Genomic DNA, 22,960 nt, shown 5'->3' with positions numbered 1-22,960 from the left:
CGGCAGAAAGGGGACAGATATCTTTTATATTGCGCGCAGGGACCCACGATGCACTGTCACCTCCCCTGTGGGACCACAATGTTACCAAGTTGGGGTAGACCACCACGTTGGTATTACAAAACACAACATTTAATAATGGGAAATGTGGGGGCAACACCTGGCGGGTAGCCGCCAAGTGAGGGTGGGGAGGGGGGAAGGGTATAGAATGGTTTGAAACATTGCAAGATGCAAGTGGTTTCAGAAGCTAGTCAGGTTTATGACTTACATGTTGCAGGAACAGTGTATCTGAACAACGCATCCGCAATGGCACATAAGAAAGACTTACGTCATAGTACAAATGTTACCCTACTCACCGAGATCGTCCAAGGCCTCAACAGCCCTTAGAAATGTAGGCTTGTGATCCAGTATATTCGCCAGCATGCTGTAGATATATTGTATTTGCGAGAAACACATTTATCACCGTCATCCACCTGGGGGCCCCATAGATATTTCTCCAGTTACAGTACTTATGCACGAGGAGTAGCAATTTTGATCAATCAGCGATTGCCATTTATACACACTGATTCAATCGCAGACCCGGGAGGGCGCCTTTTATTTAGTAAACATATTTTATTGCATTTTTATAGTACCGTTTGGGCGATCGCCCAACATAATCCATTTAAAAACAATATATGAGCATGTTACAAGACATGGGGACACCCAGGAATACCATTCTTATATGAAACCAACAGAAACTTTAGGCAGACCTTCCCACCCCACCCGCATTGAGAAGCAAATTGTGATACATATGAATATCCAAGGAAAAGAAACAATACCCCATACATTATGGCCCTCTGACAATCCATCAAAATGTTCACAGGGATTGCAAAGGAAGATGGGGAGGACTATATCCCGGTACTCTGCCCATCTAGCGCATATTTTTCTATGCTTTTGGGGGCAGCCCGTCGATTGAAACTCTGGTTTCTCAGCATCCATACATTTGTCCAGCTCTTGTCGCCACTTTCCTACTGTTGGTGGTGAGGTACCCTTCCATAGCTGCGCAATATATCGTTTAGCGATCGTGAGAGCAAGGAAAAGTAAGTGCTGCTTATAGCGATTCCCACCTATACCCTCTGTGCTATGAAGCAGGAATAGGTGAGGATCAGATGGGAGGTCCCAGGACAGTACCTCCTTAAGGCAGGTCGAAGCTCTGTGCCAGAAAGGCTGTAAAGTAGTGCAACTCCATACTGTATGGAGAAATTACCCCTCTTCCCTTTTGCAGCATTAACATTGAGGGGATACAATGACTCCCATCCTCCAGAGACGGAGACGAGTATAATATGTACCGGGACATACTTGAACTGAATAAGACTGTATCTGGAGTCTACCATGGCGCCCCGAGGACTAGATATCGCCTCCACCCAGTCATCATTCGTCAGGTCAGGGAGGGTGCTTTTTAATAGTGACATGGACGCTGGCAGGACATAAAATGACACTAGCTAATGTTTACTCCCCGAATACTGAAAGACCCACTTTTTATGAACAATTCCAAGCGCAGTTAGATAAGCTGGTAACTGACCACGTTTTACTAGGGGGGGATTTAAACATTCTGCTAGAGCCCCGGCTAAACAGCACGGCGGAGGCCCCAGTCAACAAGCCCCGATCCTGCACAGTAACAATGGAGGTATGCCAGTCTTGGGATTTGGTGGATACATGACGTTATCTTAACCCCTCTAACACGGAATATACACACTACGCACAGCAACACAAGAGATGGGCAAGATTAGATTACTGGTTGATAGCATGATCAAAGATCTCTTGGGTGTCAAACAATTGGGCACTTAGCCCGTACATTGTCCGACCACTCTCCAGTCTCTCTTTCACTACACTTTACTGCTGAGGGTGGATTCGAAAAGCAGTGGAGATTCCCCTCTATGGCGCTGAGAGACGCCGTTTTTAAGGAGAAACTGTGCTCAGCAATTGCAGACTACTTCGCCATCAGCACAGGGTCAGTCACTACGTACACTGTCTTCTGGGAGGCCTTTAAAGCATGTATCAGGGGTGTATGCGTTTCCACTCACACTGGGGTTCTGAGGGACTGACAGGGCCACTTGGCTGACCTAGAGGAAAAACTTAGTGCGCTAGATAGAGAAAATATGGCAGGGCGTAACCAAGACAATACGCAATGTATGCATCGCAGGGCGGAGTTATTGGCGGAGTACACGGAGGAAGCAGGTCGTGAAGAGCTCTATTTAGGGAAATATGCCACAGTTCACGGGTATGAAGAGGGGGAATGGCAGCACCTTGGTGCGCTTGTTAAAGCCACGTTACACACAGAATGACATTACTAAGCTACGAGATGCGAAAGGACAGATAATAGCAGGAACGTCTGCCATTGGGCAAACTCTCCTGCATTATTATACTGATTTATATACTACCAAGTCGGCAACTAGTAATGATGAGATTAGGGACTATTTCAAAGAGATCACGATGGTCTGGCTTCTGGATGCACATAGGAAGTTTTTAAGCGAACCATTCTCATCTGACGAGACAGAACAGGTCATGGAAGCCATGGATCTCTCCAAGGCCCCCGGCTTAGACGGCTTCTCCGGAATATTTTACAAAACATATAAGACATTGCTAGGCCCACAACTTTTGAGGCGTTGGAAGCTGGAGTACTCCCACCTACTTTCAGGGAGGCAGTTTTGGTATTGTTTCCCAAGCCTGGCAAAGTTCCCGAACAGTGCAGATCCTATCGACCGCTCTCGCTACTTAACTTTAACTATAACATCCTAACAAAAATGATGGCGAAAAGGCTGTCCCTCCTAATGGAACAAATCATAGTGCCTGCACAAACTGGGTTCATTAGGCACAGATCCACAGCACTCAGCCTTCAGACTTTCTTCTCAGTAGTAAATAGGAAAAAACCCTAATACGCCTGCGGTAGCATCTTTTCTGGACGCAGAAAAAGCATTTGAATTGTTGGAGTGGCGCTTTTTGCATGCAATAATGGCTAAGATGGGCATCCCAAAAGGATTCGCAGACTTGGTAAAGTTACTATATTCTAGCCCCTCAGCCCGTATTCGATTTAATGGCACGATAACAGAGCCGTTTGACATATCCAGAGGCACCAGGCAGGGATGACCTTTGTCCCCCTTTTTTTATTATTTTTTATTTATTTATTTAATGCGATTTTATATAGCGCGAACTTTACCCGAAGGTGTCAGAGCGCTTTACATAAGAACCAGTTTCAAACATAAGGGCTTATGATTACGTGCGTTACATAAAAGATACAAACTGAAAGAATTGCAAATGTACAAGTTGTAAAGTCACACAAGGAAGAGAGTCACCGAAGGAAGCGATACAAATGGATAAACTCTAAGCGTCACATAGGAACGGTAGGGAGTACAATGGTCTACAGCATATACTAGTGATTAGAGTTATCTCTATATACATATGTATACAAATAGTAGAATTGGGTGGGAGTAGGGAGGGTGGGAGGGATACTGGGGTATGGAAAAAAAGGCAAATCAGAAACATTTGAGGATCGTCAAGGGGGAAACAAGGGAGAAGGGTAAAAGTATTGCAATGGACCCACTCATACGATATTTTCAGCAAAAAAACATTTACATAGAGGCCCTCAATTTAAGCATGGCCCTGTGTTGGTGACACTGTACGCTGACGATGTGGCGCTGTATGTTAGAAAACTAGAAGAAAATATGCAATCATTATTAATAGAAATTGAAAAATTTGGAGCACTGTAAATCAGAGCTTTTTCCCTTTACGGAAGTGCAATACCGTGAGACCGAAGGATATCCCTTGAATTGGTGCGAGGTGGAGACTAAGTACCTGGGAATCTACCTACACAGGGATAGAGAGCAAGTGCTACGTCTGAACTATGGAACAGCCCTAGAACGCATACAAACACAAGTGGCAGTGGATCAGGCTCTCACTATCAATGGCAGGACGGATAGCCATCATTAAAATGGTGATATTACCGCGCTTGCTCTATTTATTCACTAACCTACCTATCCCATTAACTAATGCGTTCTTTGGGCAGATCCGTACACACTTAATGTAGCTGGTATGGGGAGCGAATCAGCCAAATATTAGCTGGGATACTCAAACTCTTTCCTATGACAGAGGGGGCACTGGGGTGCCAGATATGCAGCTTTACTTTCTGGTGTCGCAGTGTGGATACTCTCACCATTGGTACCACCCTGATGCACGCATACCCTATGCCAAACCTGAGAAAGACCTTGCAGACCCTACACCATTGAACACAGTACTTTCTACTGGGATCCCACGAGACCCACACGATATACAACCACTCTCCACTACTTGCTGGGCATGGAAAAAACGTACTCCTGAAAACGGGCGGGGAATATTGTATTCCTCAGCTCTGCCACTGTCGGGGATCCTGGGCTTCCCCCAACACTGGAAGCGGGAACTCGGCGCACCCTTTCCTGGTTAGGGCTGAAGTCCTTTGGAGATTTGTTCTCAGGGGCGCATGCATTCTCCCCCATGGAAGATGCTCGTTTCTCGACAGCCACATTCATGGATTATTTCGTATTGACACGAATACAGAGCGCACTGAGAGACGCGATATTAACCTACCCTATAGAACCTGAGGCGTTTGGTCCACTCACATTAGTCATTACTGACAACAGTGGGGAACATATCACTTCTACACTATACAAAGCATGCCTTGCACTCATGCCCCAATGTGAGACCAAGATGAGAGAGGCTTGGGCAGCTGATAGAGAGCAGCCACTCACAGATAAAATATGGGAAGGGTGCGGTAAACAAATCACGCTACTCTTGTGCAACCACAGACACAAACTACTCCACTTTAAGATACTGAGACGGGCATATTTCCCGCTACAACAGATGGCCAGGATAAAGAATACCAATTTCACGCACTGCCCGAAATGCAATCTGCAGGCGGCATCTTTTATACATATGACCTGGTCGTGCCGCGTAATAAACACTTATTGGCAAGACGTATATAGCTTAGTGCAACAAATGATAGGGTCGCAACTGACAATTACTCCCTTGATAGCATTGATGGGTTAGGTGGACTTACTGCCCAAAAACGTGCGCAGATTCGTGGCCATAGCAATGCTTCTGGCTAAACGTGAAATAGTTATTCGCTTGGGCACCAGACAAAAACCCACTGTAAAAAGCTGGCTTAAAAACATGTCCTACTGCAACACCACGAGCGAGCTATATGCCGAACTACAACCACCTATATTCCTCCCTAAAGACTTATGGGAGCCCCTAAGGAAGGAAATACCTTTGAATTCAGGGGGAACGGTACACACAACCCAATCTGGAGGGGGAGGAAGAGCGCCAAGGTGTATAGTTAATGGCGAAGAGCTGCCGACTCTCTGATGGGAGAGGAACATTCTTGGGATCCTGCATGTTAATGGCCAGAGTTAAGTCACAAGGACAGCAGAGTTGTAAGACATGAAATGTGATATCAATGATTAACGACAATAATGGAAACAAATGATGATGCGTGAAATGTACCTGCATATCAATGTACCATAACGATTTGTTTTTTGTTGAAAAATGATAAATTACATTTTTTAATAATAAAAAACAAAAAAAATGTCTACTACCTAGGCAAGCAGGTGTTCCATGAGGATTCAGAGAAGAACACATTGGTTGAACCATATCGGCCCCTAGAAATTCTCTCCAGTTCTAGAAAAAAAGGTTGTTCTCGGGGATGGGCAGGATAGGGTTCTCGAAAATGAATGTTTTGACATGCTTCCTATATGCTTTTAATGCAGTACCAGCGAAAGTCCCCAGAGCTGAATTCACACAGTTAGTCTCACTTTGACCACATTCATAGATAGATGCAGAGCCACATTGCAGAATTGCCAGTTGCCTATCCCAGTGGGAGCACTACGGGCTGCAAAGTATGAGTTACTACTTGTTAGGTCAGCTGCATTGGGAGGGTAATAGGTTTACTTGCTTTGTGGCAGAAGAGCCCTCATATATAATAGGACCTCGACATAGAGAACTCCTGGTCAAAATTACATTGTACACACAAAACAAGGCACCAACATGCACAAGACCGTTGTACACGGCCAGACTCTGTTATTTGCTATTTTGATATGAGTCATCTTGACGTTATTACTTGAAGCATGGTATACATTCTGAGAATTACTATGTGAATTTTCATATCAACACATACGTTTTGTAATACAATCAGTTTGTGTTTTTTTATAAACGGCAAATAAATTGTATGCTAAATGGAAAAAATAACTAACATGAGGTATCTTTGTTCACGAAAGTAGTGGGACGGCTAAGGTGGAGAACTAGCACTCTCGTGAGGGCTTCCCTACTGGAGTCTGATGCAACAGATCCTCTAGAGGCAAGAATGGCAGGAGAAATGATCTTATTATAACTTCAGTAGCACTTAAGAATGACTCAAAACAATGTGCGTAGCTTCACAAGACCAAACGTGTCACCAGAGACAGCATAAGGACGAAGCTGATTGCTTCACATATGCATAAGCTGAAATGCCAGGCACCAGACAATCATTACAACTGATGCAACCGAGGGACATCTCCAGAGTTCAGAAAGGACACACACAATGTTTGTGAGATTACACGTGAAGTCTCTGCTCTGGCTGCACAATAAAGTAGAAGAGAAAGTTAGAGAAAGCAATGACAAATGCAGCATGTGAGACAGTAGAAATAAAGTTCAACAGGCAGATAGTTGCATGAGAAACACAAATGGACACACAGTGTCCACCTGGAGCAGAGAGTAGTCTGACCCAGACAGGGCATTTTCAGGTCTGCTACTTAGGAATGAAAGTGATAGGGACTGTCACCTGCAGGTGCTCTCAACTAAGTGTATCTGAGCTACTGCTTTAATTACTGCCCCAGGGCCCACTCTTCTGTACTTGTTTAGACGGTGTCCTATGGGCCAACTCCCGCTAACCCTTCCAGAAGTGTCTCCTACTTGACTCCTCCTCTAGATTGCTGCTTGAGAAACCAGTGGACCCCACCTTCTGAAATCCGTACAGTACCCACCTTCAAAGGAAGGTTACCATCCCCCTACACTCTGCCATCCACGTAGAATCCTCCTCTGCAATCTGCCACATGTATTTTATTTCAGAAATGTACGGCCAATGAATGTTTGTGGTAGGAGAGGTTTCCTGAAAGATTTGTATGATCACATGTATCCCCTTCGGTCTTCCCCAGTGTATACTTCACACTTTCACAGACTTCCCTCTCTCTTTGCACAGTGAGCACCTGAAGGCAGATTGCGCCAATGCTTTGGAGAGAAGGAGGTCCGCCATTGCCATGCTCGGCTGCCTGCAGAACGTAGAGGTGCCCACTCTCACACTGTAAGTATTCTGGGGCTCTTTATAATAATGGGCTAAGAGTAATTCTACAGCTACTATTTGAGTCTTTCTTTGATTATTGGACTTTACCTTCATGGCATGTTTTGTTCACTTCTCTTGCTCCAATTATTTAACAGCTTGCTTCCAGAGAACAAGTTAAACTTTTTGAGGCATTGCTGCCTCTTTCTGCAGCGGTCTGTCAGATTGACTTGTTGGGACATGTGTCCAGGTCCTTTCTGTGTCCATACCAGCCCCTTCCTTCTACCAACACATACTCCCCATCCATGCGTGCCCCCTCCACCTCATTGCACGAACCTCCGTCACAGCATATCCCAACATACCACTGCACTAGAGCGTGATGAAGCGGAGCAACCCCACCATGACCCTGTGATCTCAACCATGAACAGACTTTCAATCCCCACTGGTGGCTTTGAGTGGGATGCCCAATAACTTATACCTGAAGTTCTGTCAGCATACAGCATTTACAAAACAATGGAAACATTATTGACAGATCATAACTAGGAGACTTTTCCATTCTTTTTTTATTTGCTTATTATAGAAAAAGACAGCAGCAATTTTGCTCCGTCTGTGTAGAAGTTACAGTCTCACTGCACCACAAGACCCTCATGGAACAAAAAGCAGATACTACACAAATATAATCAAGGTTTGTTTGTAGAAACTTGGGATACTAGAAGAAGACCACCAGCTGAAAGTATTAAATCCAGTGGTCTAAGTGCATTAAAAAATATGGAACTGGGATGCTGCAAGTGTGGGGTTGGGTTCAAAGGCATGGCTAAAAAAAACAAATATCTTGTTACTTTTTTCAGTCTGTAAGACACAACTTTAATAAAAAAATAAATGGTTATGTTTAATTATTCAGTGGGAAATTCACTATTGTACATAATAAAACCTACATTAGTGTATGCACTGCACCAGGGAGCCATAGAATTAAACCCTGGTTGGTGCAATGGAGAATAGTGACCGGTGTATGTTTAGTGCTACAAGGTCCTAGTCTATGAAAGAAAGCAGTGTGAATTTGTAAGTCATTATTTTAAACTTGCATTACACAGCAAAGAAGATAGGCTGCTGTAAAAAGAGCAAAAAAAATGTAAGGTAAAAAGTGCTCCCAAAATATAGATTTTAATATTCCTTAGACTGTACGTAGTAGTGCATTTTTTTATAACTGTTCTTTAAAAACACACAGTTCACAGCTCAGACGTTAACTCACTTGCAACACCACTCAACAAAAAAAATTCTGTGTCATCAGGAAGGTTCAGTGATTCTGTTAATTTATCTGCTTCCATTATATTTGCAGATCGACCAGTTGTGCACATTTACAATTCTTTAGTGAAAGCAGGCGCCCTGGCAAGAAGGCTTGTTTAGCTGTCTTCCCCTCCCTCAGTTTCACAGCACAAGAGACTACCTGACTTGCTCTTTAGCTGATGCATTTCAACTGTTGGAATTAACCATTCTGGGATAGTTGCCTTTTAGCATAAAGTAGGGGAACAGTTTTTCCTGAGTTAAAAAAGTATGGGCACGTTGTGCCTCTCGGATCCCGCCTACTTGGACCACTGATTACATCACTACCACAGCGCAAAAGCGCTCTGACTCAAAAACATTAGAGCAAGCCGTAGAAATCCAGGCCAATGGTGTGCACAGATAAAAATAAGGCAGGCTATTCTAGATCTGCACACTGGAACGCTATCCCAGGAGACTGCCTCACTGCTGGCAAGAATACACAAAATGGATGTGAAAGAACCAGATCGAGAGAGACATAGTGACTGTAAACAGGAGATCGAAACATGTCGACACAGTCAGAAGTGCAAACCCATAGAGGCTTGGCTCTACACTCAGAGTGTCTGGAGAGAAACAGAAACGTAAAGATATTATCTGCTGCACTCCTGTCGGATACATGTGGACAGCATTTCTAGTGCTGTTTCCAATGACACTCTGGTAACATGTACTACTGTGTGTTTGCGAATGGCGTGTTATGTGCTTTTCTTGTTGGGTTGTTTTTTTAAACAGGATCTATAACTCCGTGTTTATAATATTCAGGTATAACTCCTTCTGTGGTGGGTCGGACTCGGTCCCGGAGCTGAGTGAGAAAGCCGGTGTGACACGGAAGCTGCAGACAGTGAGTTGGACCCTGGCTACTCTACACTCCCTTCTCTAGCACTTTTCTTTGCTTTTCTTTGTTTTAACGGTACCCCCAGTGTTGCAGCATCAACCCGAATTGTGTGAGGTTGGAATGTAGGGCGTTATAAGTGCTGGCCAGTTAGGCTATCACTGCGAAGCTTACTCCTTCTGCCGTCCATTTCTCGGTGCGCCCCGGCTTTTCTCTTTACCCTCTCTCACACAGTCAGCGCTACTCCTTTCCAAACCAGTCGATTCTCTATTTCTGTGTGTCCTTCCATGCTCCCTCTTGAAAGAGGACCTTATGTAAGCAAATATTAATATTCAGAAATGTCAGTCTTCTCTGCCTTCCCCACGACCACTGTTTTACCATGACTGTCCACTAGATGTCTCTAATGCACTATACTTGTTGCCCCTGACGGGAACCCTGAAAATAACCCACTGTCTCTGGTTTGGATGTAATTCGGGCGCCCTTTGTCTTTCTTTAGAACCAATCGCAGCTAATAATAAATACAATGCGGAAGGACAGGCGAGTTCTTGAAAGGTAGTTTTTGTGCTGTCAGAGAGGTCTGTGGGAGAGGGTTTGTTTACATTTGCTGTAGTTTATGCAGGACCCCATAAAGTTGCATTCATCGTGAGAATACAGACGCCTGAAAGTGTAAGGAGCCGTCACAAGGAGCAGCGGACATCACTAGGAGCCCTGGTCAGTGGAGGTCTTGCGTACCCAGATTAAATAAAGATTACAGTAAATCACAGCGCGACCAAGTCCCATTCAGACCGGCCGTCCTCGCTGCACTGCAGCGCCTTTGATTGTAAGCAGTGCGCCTCCCAGGCACTGGGCCGTGGTTAGCAGCCTCCTGGTGCGCAAAGTTAAATATGGTAAAATCCAACTGTTTTGTAAGACTGTCAAATTCTTATCACTAGTAGCACAAGAACTAGAAAAGAAAGAAACAGCACAAGAACTTTGAAAGAAAGAAACAGCGAAATAAGAATTTGGCAGAAGGGCATGAAGCAGTCGGCCTAAATCTTTTCTAGATCTTTTTTACACTCCCTTTCTTCCAAAGCTCCTTTTTATGACAAGTCTTACTCTTTAAACATGAGGCATAGACACGCTCGTACCAGTAACTGTTCCGGGTTAGAAAGCGACAGTGACTTAAAAAAAAACTGGAAAGAAGGCTATTCCTGGCTCTGGCTGATTTGTACTTTTCTCCTTCTCCATCTTCTGTTGGGATTAGCACTTTACGGACATGTTTACATTGCTCGTATAATAACCTGTTGAACCTTAGTACCATACCACGTTGGGGTCACGATTACAAAAAATGTTTTATTGTAATTTTTATTCTGAATCTGAATAATGTTGTTTATACCATGGTGGTAAATTCCGCTCTTTTTATGATTTTAACAAATCAAATAAAAGTATTATTATCTTATCTGGTAGTAAATCCATACACATAAAAGTGTGGGGAGACCCTGCGGGTTGGGGAATGTCCTGTCAGTTGCACTGTATATTTGGGCGTTCTTATTCTAAGTTTACCTGCAGGGTGCTGCAAGGTTTAGGATTAGATGAGTTTGTGAATCACTCACCATATGTCAGTATATTAAAGCGGGGAGCTCTGGGGGATAAAAGTGGGGTTCGTCTACCTGAGAAGTAGCCTCATTATAAAATGCATAGTGTGTTCATCTACCCAAGTTCTAATACATCATTTTTACACATCTAAGGATGAGCCTTGAGTTTTTTTCTGCATTGAGACTCTTTGGTCTCTGCAAAGACAAAGTAAACCCTCCAGAGTTGGTGTGTAGTCTTGGGGATGGTGATGGATATTTGACGCACACCCACTCACACTCACCCACACACCTCACCTGACTGATGATTCAGAATGCCCAGTCAACGCCGGTTTTTCTCTCTTTCCCAGATCAGCGACGGCCTCTCCATCTGTTCATCCAGCATTTCTGAAAAGCAGGCAGTGCTGGAATCCATTGATGAGGAGCTTTTGAAGAGCAGGCACGAGGTGCACGAGGACCAGAGGTTTGTAGCAGCGCGCGCATTCGTGCAAAGCATCAGGGCCCATATTTGTGTCTGTGTCTCTTGGGCTCTACAGAGTATTATCAACATGAAAGGTCTTCAAATAAAACGTGATATTATTTTTAAGAGGTGGTTAGCTTATTTCATACCCCCTTCTGCCTTTCTTCCAGATCTATTGAGAAAACCCTTTTTCATACGACAAAATACGTTCATTTTTTTATCCTCATTTAACAAATGACATGAACAAAGTATTGAACAATTGTTTTTTTTAAATAATAAGGGTGTGTTGACATTTAAAACAACTCTCTAAGTTTCCAAGGTTAATCTGTGAGCAGATTCCTTAATACAATCTTACTGATATTAATGCTCATGCCCTGGGCCATCTGCCCCAGCCATGGTACCCTTTAGTCGATAATAATGTACATTTTTGGGTGAAACCTTGGTTTTCATAACTTTTAGTTTTATATAATTATTCATTCGGTTGTGCTCATCAGTGCTTTTTTAGGGTTTCAGTGTTTTCACTAGTTTGACCTGGTCTGCTTACTTATTAAGTGTCTTCTTCAGGAGAAAGCGATGTAAAGTAAAGGGAAGGATCCCTGAATTGGTGCAAGCTGGAATTCACTCTGAAAGGACTGAAAAAGGCAGAGTATTCCTGCTTTCGGCCGATTGCACTATGGTCAGTGAGTCGGAAACGGATACTATATTTGGAAAATTATTATTTTCCATAATTTACATATGGGGAAACGATGCCCAATTATATTTGAGGAGTCAAACAGTTTGCCTCCATTTCTTGAAATGAGGACCGCATCAGAGTTTCTTATATGATTCTCTAGTAGAGGAGAATACACTTGCATCAAGAAAACAGTTTTTCTTTGAGGCACAGTTTTTCTGTTATTTACACATATCTGATCTATTCTTAATGTCTGAAAAAGAATCACATCTTGAACTGAGAGAGAGAAAAGGATCTTAGTGTTTCTTGTTCATTTCCTCCTATTTTTCAGGGCTGGTTTATGGCATAAGTCCTGAGAAGGCTTGCTGTCAGAAGTAGGTTGGTCTAAAAAGGGGTTGAACCACCCACACAGATGTTTTGGTCTGCATTTGCATTGAGGGCAATGTTGGAAATAGGCTAAGATATATCCCCAACCCTGAGCAGAATCCACTGGCACCCTGCAGAGAGCCATCCACCTTTAAAAACTTCTGCTTCATGTCAGAGCACTATGTGTGCATGAATACTGCCTACAGTACTGCACAAGAGTGCTCTTAGGCATGTCCTCTAGAGAGGCCTCCTGCTTTATCACTTTGGAGGGGTGTCCGTGTGGCTCTGTCACCGGTCCGTTCCCAAATAATGACTTTTTTTTGTTGTAGTCCATTGCTTCAACCTGGAGCAGACACCAGAACCCCAATAGCATATGGGTCAGACAGAGGCAAGCTCACGACTGCTGCTTTTGTGACTTGGAGAGTCTAGTCCCCTCTTAAGTTAGAAATGTTTGATTTATTTAGTTCTCATTTTCATAACGTCCTACACTGTAGAAGAGAGCAACAAAGGGGTTAGGTCATCCTCTTCATAGAATCAGCAGCAGCCAAAATATGGTTGATTGTGTGTATGTGTTCCTTTTTCGCAGTGTCCAGCGCATCGAGAACTGTCTGGACAGGATGCAGCTCATACTCAAGCAGTTTAGGAGGACTCGGCAGCTTCCGCGTGAGTATCTCCTTTTGTTTCTGTCTGAGGATAGTGCACCCCAGACACATTTTCCGAAATTCAGAATAAATTGTAATTTGTAGACATTTTTGAATTGCTTATTGACACATTGATTTAGACCCTGCAGGTCTATGCTAACACTACTTGTGATCGTGAACAGATTTATTTGCTACAACTGAGACTAATCACTCACTCATTAGGATGTGTCGCTCCCAACTTTATTTTATCTGCCTAACCACACAAACTTGTGTTGCCATACATTGGGCCGTTCTAACAAGAAGAGCTACCTAATTATTTTATTCATATATTTTTAGAGCACATATTCCCCTAGGGCAGCTTGGCACTGAAAGGGGTGGATTAAACAGACACATTGGTAAGAAGGATTGAGGCTTTTCCTGAACAACTGCAAACGGCTGATTATATGGACTTGCAAACTAGAAAAGTTTCAAGGAAAAACACGGCACCCTAATAGGTGGACAATTGGAATCATCTGAATTCCTTTCCCTGGCGGAATTTAATGTAAAAAAAAAAAATATATGCCAACCTCTCGTCCACACTAGGTGGCATGTTTCATCGTGGGTGTGCTCCTCTGCCAGCAACTACAGTTGCTAGAATGGCTCAGTCAGAGCACTTGTTGGGAGCTACTTTTATGGAATATAAGTAGGATGGTTGCAAACGGTATTAAGTGCATAAGTTGTATTGCTTTAATAGCTATGTGTCTCTGTTTATACAAGATAAAAACATGAAAGCCAGGGTGTGTGGTAATTTAGGATATTTTCCTCAACTTGCCCTGGTGCACGTGTTTCTGCTGTATATTGTTGTGTTCTAAAGTCTAGCCGGGGAGCACAGTTACTCGTATACCCAGGAGATTGATTATAAAATGAATTGTGTAATAAAGGCCCTGGAAACCATGTGTTTTTATTTTACTATGCTCACTATTTAAATGTTTTTAATCTGATGTTTAAAGCAAAAGCTCCGGCATTGCTCGCGGGTGGGGGAGCAGGCGCGAGTGATCGCAGTGGGGGTGGGGGATTCACAGGGGGTGTCGGGAGGGAATCATGGCGGTGTCGCAGAATTAAACATACCTTTCCTCTGTTTCTCGCGTCTTCTCTGCTCCTGCTCTCCTGCCTCCGACAGGAACAGGAAGCAGGCAGCCAGGCTCCCTCTCCTAAGCCAATCACAATGCTGCAATGCAGCCTTGTGATTGGTCGGGATGGCACCCAGCCAGGGGCTAATGGGGTGGGCATGTTCTCCATGCAGGCTGCATGGCATTGCAGCCTGCATGGAGATGGGCAGAGTACGCATGACTGGTGTGGGAGGCCCTAGAGGGCTGACCAAACAGTCTTTGCGCACTCAGGAGTGGGCAGGCCCTCCACTCCTCCCCTGCTCAAAGAGCCGAGCAGAAGCATGCCTGCAAGCAATGCGCAAAGCTAACATTAAATGGTAATAACTAAAAGGCATTACCATGTTACGTTTGGGCTGTCTCGCACTGCGAGAAGCAGTGGGGTGACGCTCCTCCGCCCTAGTGGTGGAGCCGTCCCTGGTTTTAAGATAAACAGAAGTATTGGATTATGTATTGTAATTTGTATACTTTTTCTGCAATGCTAACATTGCGAAATAAAGTCTGGGTGATGATAACGGTATTCTAAATTCACAAGGCTTTCATCTGTGTCTAATCTACAAAGTAGAACACTTCTTCCTACATATTCCCACCTTTTTCTAAACCTGATAGGTGTAATATTTGTGATAGTTTATGAACATAAGCTATCCTCCTTGGTGTTCAGGTTGATTTGGAAACTAAACTGTAAAACTCAAGTAGAGCAAATGAAATCCGCAATGACCCATGACACATGTTCTCTTGTTCTAGTTCTTACTACCATGTTAGGCAAATGAGTAAATACTCCAGTTGAGGAAGGAATACGTCATCTATGCAGTGCTTTTGCTTACTTGAGCAACCCAGACTTTTGGATAAATATGGATTAAATTGGAGATGTTATACTATGGATGCTTTCGATGAAAAAGAAATGTAATTTCCGTGCCTCAATGTTATGACATCCTAAAAATTCCTTATCATCCATTCATATGCACAAATATAGCTTCCAGTGGCTAGGTATAGCTTCAAATGTCTAGGCACTGTCTTTAATGTCCAGATGATGCAGCAATAATATGTCCAGGTACAACAATCCTATATACACTTATTTCCCACAGGACGTAGCTTCAAATGCCCAAATGTAGCCTCAAATGTTCATTCACAGCTTTTTAAAAAAAAATATTTATAGCTCTTTCTGGCACAGTTTATCATTTTTAAGAACTGTGAATGACCAGTGTTACCACTGTCAAGTTTATTAGTAATTTATTTGAGGAAGACCTGGTTCACTAGCCTAGGATGATACAGGAATGATGGACCATCAAGGTACTAAACCACCTTGAATAACTTAGTTTACACACAACAGAGTATTGGTGGTTGGTGGGGACTGTTGGAAATGTAAGAACAAGACGCAATGGTGGGACATCCCAATCCGAGATGATTATAGTGCGAGATTCTCCTCCTGTCCACTAAGGTAAAGAAAGAGTGCATACAGCACTGACAAACTGCTAGGACATGAGCAGGTAAAAAAGCGAAGCGGCCCAGGTAATAAGACAGATAGTTAGGAACCACCCTGTGACTGTGTGCAAGAACTACTAGATTGTCTGTACGTAGCCATGGTCATGTGTATAATGATTTTTGTTCCTTATACAGCTTTTTTCCATGTATCAATGTATCTGTTTCAAACTGAAACATAAAGAGTTAAAAATAACTAATTTATCGTGTCCCCACAATATGGAGACCAGCCTCACAATTCTCAGGTATGGCCTAAGATGATCCTCGCCCATTAGTATCTTTGGGTTCCAGCACCGTAGAGGCGCTCAAAGTTAGACATGTGATGGAGGCATGCAACCAGCAAAAATGGTGCCTGTCGACTGGACTGAGGCAGGGGAGGCATTTAGGTGCTGCAGATACCTCCCCGTGCACCTCTACATGATGCCTAATTAGCATGGTTGAGGCACGGTCCAGTGCCAGGTGTCTAGTTAGTTTAGTTTTCCTCCTTCTGATGTAACATATGGGAGAAATGTTTCAATTATATGTTTCTTCTCTATCCCCTTACACCTGCTAGGATGCTGCTGAAGTACTGAACGCCACTCAAGGGATAGGAGCTTCTGAGTTGCTGCAGATCAGCTAACCAAGGGGAAAAGGATGGGGCCTCCTGAAAAATTACTGTCTGTTCTTGAGGCTTTCCAATGACTGCTTACTTAGGGGTTGACTAAAGTTGGTTTATCATTAGTGAGGTCAGTGTAACAGCTACTAACCTATCCCAGCTGTCTTTTTCTCACAATCCTTGCAACTGGCTGAAAGAACAGGTTTTGTGATTATTTGTACACCTTTCTGGATCTTTTTTTTATATATTCTATAATTTTTGCACTTTAACATTTTTGCCATTTTTAGATGGTGTGTTGAGTGCCAGTGTGGATCAACCGTGTTGTACAATCTCAGCAAAGCATTCATCTGTCACTCTTTCTATTTTCTATGGACATTGTTTTGTATTAATGTTTGCTGTTTGCTAGGTTTTTACCTTCTTGATGGTTGTGTGATTGGCAGCAATTGCTGTTTGTTTCCTGTGCAGTTTATTTTTATATAAACAAATTGTGGATAATCCATGGGCATAAGAAAAAAAGATACTAAAATATGAAACCCATTAACAGAAATAAATTGTTTTACTTATTCAAAACCATGTCGGGAAGAGTGATGCTAGTAAAGATGTGAAGCAAAACGAATCAATGAAAAAGAACTGGACTAAAAGTAAATTCCATTAAAGTGAAATTGTGGATTTATGGAATTTTATTTGAAGTGATAAGGAGTACTTTGGGTGGTGTCTCAGCGTTTTATGTTCGTTTTTTGGATGTGCGCTTGGATTCTTTCATCTCCCATGGAGCAGGACATTATTCCTAGAATCACAACTTGTGCAGGTACATATGTAATTATAGGTATCCAGGTGTTTGCCATAATTATGAGTGAAGATGATGACCTCCTGACAATACTTTGGGTATTGACCTGAGATGACTTTTATTTAGCCAACTGAACCTGCTTCCACAGTTTCCATGGTTATGTGTTCTGGTCTATGTACATTACCTGGTTTGCCATTTTTCAGTTGCTCTTGTAACTCTGATTGTTATTGGCGTGTTAGTCTGTGTATTTTGTAATGGGTTCCTTTGTTTCATTTGCCAGCTTTTGTATGACGTTTGTTGCGAGCTGTTGTTTTCCCTGAATCTTAAGAACTGTTTCCATACATTTTTATGTATGCTACCTGGTTCTCCCCTACATATAATTTGTGGATATGTTTTTATTTGTTTCTGAAGTAGGTTGATGAAACATATTCTTCAATTATCATATTCTTTCTAAGCACGGTGATAATATTACTAGTCAGTGAGTTATGTAGCGCCCAAGACACAGTGTTAATGGCCCTCTAAATACCAGGTATAACTTTTAATCAACTTAATGATTCCTATTTTATCACCCTCAAAAGATAGATATGACTCAATGTTAGACCCAGGATCCCTGGGTGGCTGAGGTAGGTACCTTAGGCCAAATAGGGACCCGCGGTTGCACCTCAGGGAAAGGAAGGTCACCTTCTGAGATAGCCCCGCTCACCCCCTTGGGAGCTTGGCACGAGTAGCCAGGCTTATCTTCAAGGCAAATGTGTAAAGTATTTGCAACCACACTCACAGCAACCCAATGGTGACACCACAAATAGCCTCAACACGAGTTTTATAAAAACGAGTATAAACTTTACATAAAAAGTTATGAGATAAGACCACACAATATAAATCCAACATATGAATATGTGTACTATCTCTCCTGGCCGGTTGTTAGGCCAGCCAGCCATGTCAGTTCTGGCGGTATTAATGAGCACTTCTAAACATTCTCCTGGAATCCTAATGTCATGTTATACAGTTCGTAATACTAGAATCAGGCACTTTTGCAATGTAAAAATAATGTAAGGCGTAACGCAACAATCAGGCACTTTGCAAGGTAAAAATAATGCAATGACTAATACAACCACCTGGTACGTCGTTATGCTGAAATAAGGCAATGTGTAATATACTAATCAGGTAATTCGTTATGCAGGAATAATGCAATGCGTCATGCACTAATCAGGTAGTTCGCTGTGCAGGAATAATGCAATGCGTAATACTCTAATCGGGTACTCCTTTACGCAGAAATGATGCAATGTGTAATACAACAGTCAGGTACTCCGTTATGCAGAAATGGAATAATGCATGATACACTCAGGCACACCGATCACTGTGCCGCAGGTGGTCTCTCCGCCATTCCTTCTGACTTGCAGTCAGCCTCTCAACAGTTGCCCCCAGCACAGGTACGGTATAATCAAAAAGTGCAGCTCCGCCCTCCAGCCCATGCACTGCCACGCCCTTAGCAATACGGGCCGCGATACGAGCCGAAGCAGAGGCTCACGCTGGCGGAATGAGAGAGAGGCCGAGAGCGTCTACCTCCGAGCCCGCACCCTGCCCCAGGAGTCGACACACGTTACCTGGGGGGCGCAAACTCACTCTCCTCTCCTCGTCCAACGGATGGGCCTCCAATGCAATCCTTGTGAATTAGCAACTGCAGGTTCAGGCCAGCGGCTCAGCTCCTCTGGGTCTGCCAGTCCGGGCTGCTATGGTTACGAAGATCTCAAGCAGCCACAGGGCACACGCACACAGCGTCGCTGAGACCTCCTAAGCTTCAGGGTGCACGATCACCAGGCACTCCACCCGAAGGTCTCAGGCTGCACAAAGATCACGTGCACAGCTCCACTGAGACTCACTTGGATTCCGGTGCTCAAGATAACAAGGCAAGTCCTCACGAAAGTCTCACGGTACACCACACACACTCACACAGCGTCGATGAGACTCACTTGGATTCCAGTGCACACCATAACTAGACAATCCTCACAAAGGGGTTAAGGCTGCAAAAAGCACACGCACACCACGTCGCTGATCCTTGCTTGGACTCCAGGTGCTATGATCACAGGGCACACCTTACGAGGGTCTCAGGCTGCAACAAGCATGTGCACACAGCGCCGCTGAGACTCTCCTGGAAATGTGTGTGTTCCATTGTTTCTGCAACAGGGAGCCAGCTCACCTCGGCCCTTGGGGATAAGTTACTTCAGGACACAGCACAGCAAAGTCCTTTCAAGCAGGGGGACACAGCACACAGCAAGGTGCCTTTAGTCTTTCCTTGTTTAAAACAGCAAACTGCAGGCCAGCCCCAGACCACATGGCAAGGGTCAGTACTTTCCTTCAGTCTCTTCAGTTGTTTCTTCCTTGGCAAAGGTTCCTCTTGACCACAAAGTAGCTCCAGTCTTGTTCAATCTTGATCAAGCCATTCTCCAAAGTTCAGGGGCTTTAGCTCTCATAGTTATACCCCTCAATGGCTTTGAAGGTTTTGTGTTTCAGGGGGCACTGACCCCTGTTCAAACCAGTTCTGGGTGCGTCCCTGCCAGTGACACCTTCTTCCTTTGATTAGTGGGTGTCTGGATTCTCAATCACTCTGCAGGAGATGGGACAATTGTTTTATGGCAGCAACTCATGCCTCTTCACCTCTAGGGGTTACTCCTCCCCTACACTCCAGCTGCAGGTCAGCCTGTGCTGTCTCATCTCCTCCACTGGGTTAAGACATTCCCCAGATGCTATCGCTTTCAAATCCAGACAGTCAATCCACAGCCAGGCAGAGACGCACATAAATGTTTAGAGCACAAAAACCCAGCGACTTCTAAAAGAGTGGCTTATAAACACACAACGCGAAAAACCCCTGCATAGAAAGATGTGTTATTACATTGTGAGTTCAGGCATACTAAATTTCACCTTTCCATCTTAAGCCTTTAGGAAGATAGGCTGGAAAGCATATTACACAGCCTTCCCATTCTATCCTATGGGCAAGATGGCCTTTCAACAGTGAAAAACGAAATGGAGATTATTTCACTGTCAGGATATGGTACACACATTGGTACATGTCCTACCTTTCACATGCACTGCACCCTGCCCAGGGGGTACCCTGGACCTACCATAGGGGTGCCTGATGTGCATAGAAAGGGAAGGGTAAGGTCTGGCAAGTGGGTGCACTTGCCAGAACAACATGGCAATTTAACAACCTGCGCGCAGGCCCTGCAATGGCAGGCCTGGGTTCCCTCTTTAAGGCTACTTTTGTGGGTGGCACAATTAGTGCTGCAGGCCCACTAGTAGCATTTGCATTACCATCCCTAGCACACACAGTGCACTTTACTAGTAAGGCAAACATACCAATCATGGACAACCAATTACCATTCTACTTTATGCAGGGAGCACTTGCGCTTTGACACTGTTTAGCAGTGGCAAAGTGTCCAAAGCATCTAAGTTGGCAACACCATGTCAGAAAAAAAGGTCTAGGGGGAAAGCAAAAAAGTTTTGGTAACTTTAGCCAAAAAGTGCCAAGTCCTACACCCAGCCAGAATTTAAAGTGTCCTTATAGGGTGTGCACACGCTTCTGCAGCAGATGGATGAAGCCGATGAGCTATCTTACCTCATCATATTTAATTTCCTATTCCATTTCATCACAGTCCATAGATGGCATCACTGGTTCTTTGCAAAACCAAAGGGGATGATGGACGAAGTGCCATAAATAGTCTGTTGCTTTTAGCAATCCATTTCCACGCCTGACTGACTGTGTTTAGCCCTCACAAAATATATACTCTTTACACCTTCTAATTGTTTCTTCCTTTTAGGGTTGCTGTACAACGATGAGCAAATTCACAAGCTGGATAAGTATGTAGTAATAGTAATTGGCTGTGGTAGAGTTCGCCATTGCTGTAGATGTTCATTGTTATTTGTATTGCTGCATGCACCCCGGGGGCGGTGGGATGATGTATTCTGAATACAGAGCCTGGAGACGGGTGCTCAGAGGTGCTTGTGTTCTTCATTTACTTGGTAACGTGTCAGGGATGTCTCTTGCTAGAAGCATATATTTATATTTATATGTTTTTTAAACAAACTAGAAGTGACGTTGAGGGTAGCATGGGCCAATAGTGGCTACGGGACAATACCTAAAATGGCCTGAAATGTCAAAATAAAGATACTACCTTCACCTAATCAGCTATCATCGCAAACTAACTCACCTCCTACCCACACATACACTCTTAGCTATGTGAATTTTTCACACACAAAATAGAATTGTACATAATGTACACTATCATGATTGACATCTCTTGCAATTACACCTCTATGAAATTCAAATTTAGAAGGGTGACGAAATGACACATTGGATTACAATATCCAATAGTAGTTATCATACCCTGGTATCTATGGAGTAAGCCAAAACATCCAAACTTCCATCCCCGATATCCTGCAATTAGTGTGTGTGGGTGCTTGTTAATCAAGGTGACTGTGATTAGTGTGTGTGCATATGATCTGCATGTGCACATCTCATGGTGGATGATGCCATGGTGGTCATGTATGGCTGGTCACGCACACTGACAGGACACCGGTCTTGTCATGAGGGGCTGGATGAAAGGAAGGGGAGGAGCAAGAAGAAGTGCAGGCAGGTAAACAGTCCACAGAACAAGCAAAGGAGTCACTGCTGGCGGAGCAGGAAATTAGCAAAATCAAGGAAAATAAATAAGTACATGTGGTTTCCAAACAATGTCTGTTTCTATCTGAGGGAGTTTCAGGGAAAAGGATGAGTGGTGATGAAGCAATACATTTTCTACGCTGTGACCCGCACCTCACCTGGTAGTCTTTCTTCCCTTGACCTTCAGTGCATTGACGTGCCTGGTTGATTCTGCTTGGTGGAGCTTCATAGTTCCCTTGCCACAATGTCCTTCTTCTGCAAGACTCCTGTTGTGCAGCCCTGTCTGCCCTGCAGTGCCTGGAATCCTCTTGCTATTCTTTGCTGCTTTTCTGTGCCCATATCCAGGCAAGCCCCTTTGCCACACAAATAGTACATCTGATAGATATGAAGCGTCTCTGTTGGTAGTCCTCTTACTGTGATCTTTGTCAGGGTTTCTCAAAGCAGAGTCCCTCAAGCGGCCCTCTGCAATTCAAACCACTCATATTTCCCTCAGGCAACCAGTCTCCAGCAAGAAACGTTCAAAGTCCATAGCTCCAATCTGAGACGTTCCTGAAGGGTGATGGTGACTTAAGAGTGAGCGGGCGATTGTCTCCTTGGTAAATTTATCATGAGCCCCTCAGCTGAGGGTGATCAGGTTAGGGTGGCTGAAAAGAGGATATCAGTTGGTAACGGTCACCAGCAAGTTCATAAGCATTACGCCAACCGTACCAGGGGTGTAGGGACGCCCCTGTGGCATAGGGGAGCTCCCAAACAACCATGGGATCCCCAACCCTTCAAGGGGGTCCCATCCAGCCCAAGGGTAAAGAAGATCTGTGAGGCTCAGGGGCTGCTCATCACTGTCGGCAGGGGGGAGGCGGCACTACTAGCCTGCCGTTTCTATAGCACATTCCAAAAACGACACAGCCACTTGGATAATTGGTATTGCTAATATACATCTCATTAGTACTCGTTTTATTACCTTTAGACCAATGAAGGAAGTAATTTGTCGAGTTAGATCTGTTAATTAGGCGGTCAATGCATTAAACTGTTTTAGCAACAGCCACTGTCACTGATTTAGGCCAGTTTTACAGCATTGGGTATGGAATGATGTCATCAAATAGAACATTCGCTGTATCTGTGCTGTAT

The 22,960-nt window shown here is 43.9% G+C and overlaps 1 protein-coding gene across 1 annotated transcript in view; it reads left to right on the top strand.

The window, feature by feature from the left end:
* Positions 1-22,960, top strand: part of IKBKE (inhibitor of nuclear factor kappa B kinase subunit epsilon) — a 287,848-nt gene that overhangs the window by 179,014 nt on the left and 85,874 nt on the right. Inside the window, exons 13-17 of the mRNA XM_078644578.1 lie at positions 7,241-7,342; positions 9,395-9,473; positions 11,386-11,498; positions 13,118-13,194; positions 20,994-21,033. Coding sequence (XP_078500704.1) covers positions 7,241-7,342; positions 9,395-9,473; positions 11,386-11,498; positions 13,118-13,194; positions 20,994-21,033 — 411 coding nt within the window. The remainder of the gene's footprint in view (positions 1-7,240; positions 7,343-9,394; positions 9,474-11,385; positions 11,499-13,117; positions 13,195-20,993; positions 21,034-22,960) is intronic.

The sequence above is a fragment of the Lissotriton helveticus genome, chromosome 5_1 (assembly GCF_964261635.1).
Source record: "Lissotriton helveticus chromosome 5_1, aLisHel1.1, whole genome shotgun sequence".
Classification (NCBI taxonomy): Eukaryota; Metazoa; Chordata; class Amphibia; order Caudata; family Salamandridae; genus Lissotriton; species Lissotriton helveticus.
This window is presented reverse-complemented; position numbering and strand designations above follow the sequence as displayed.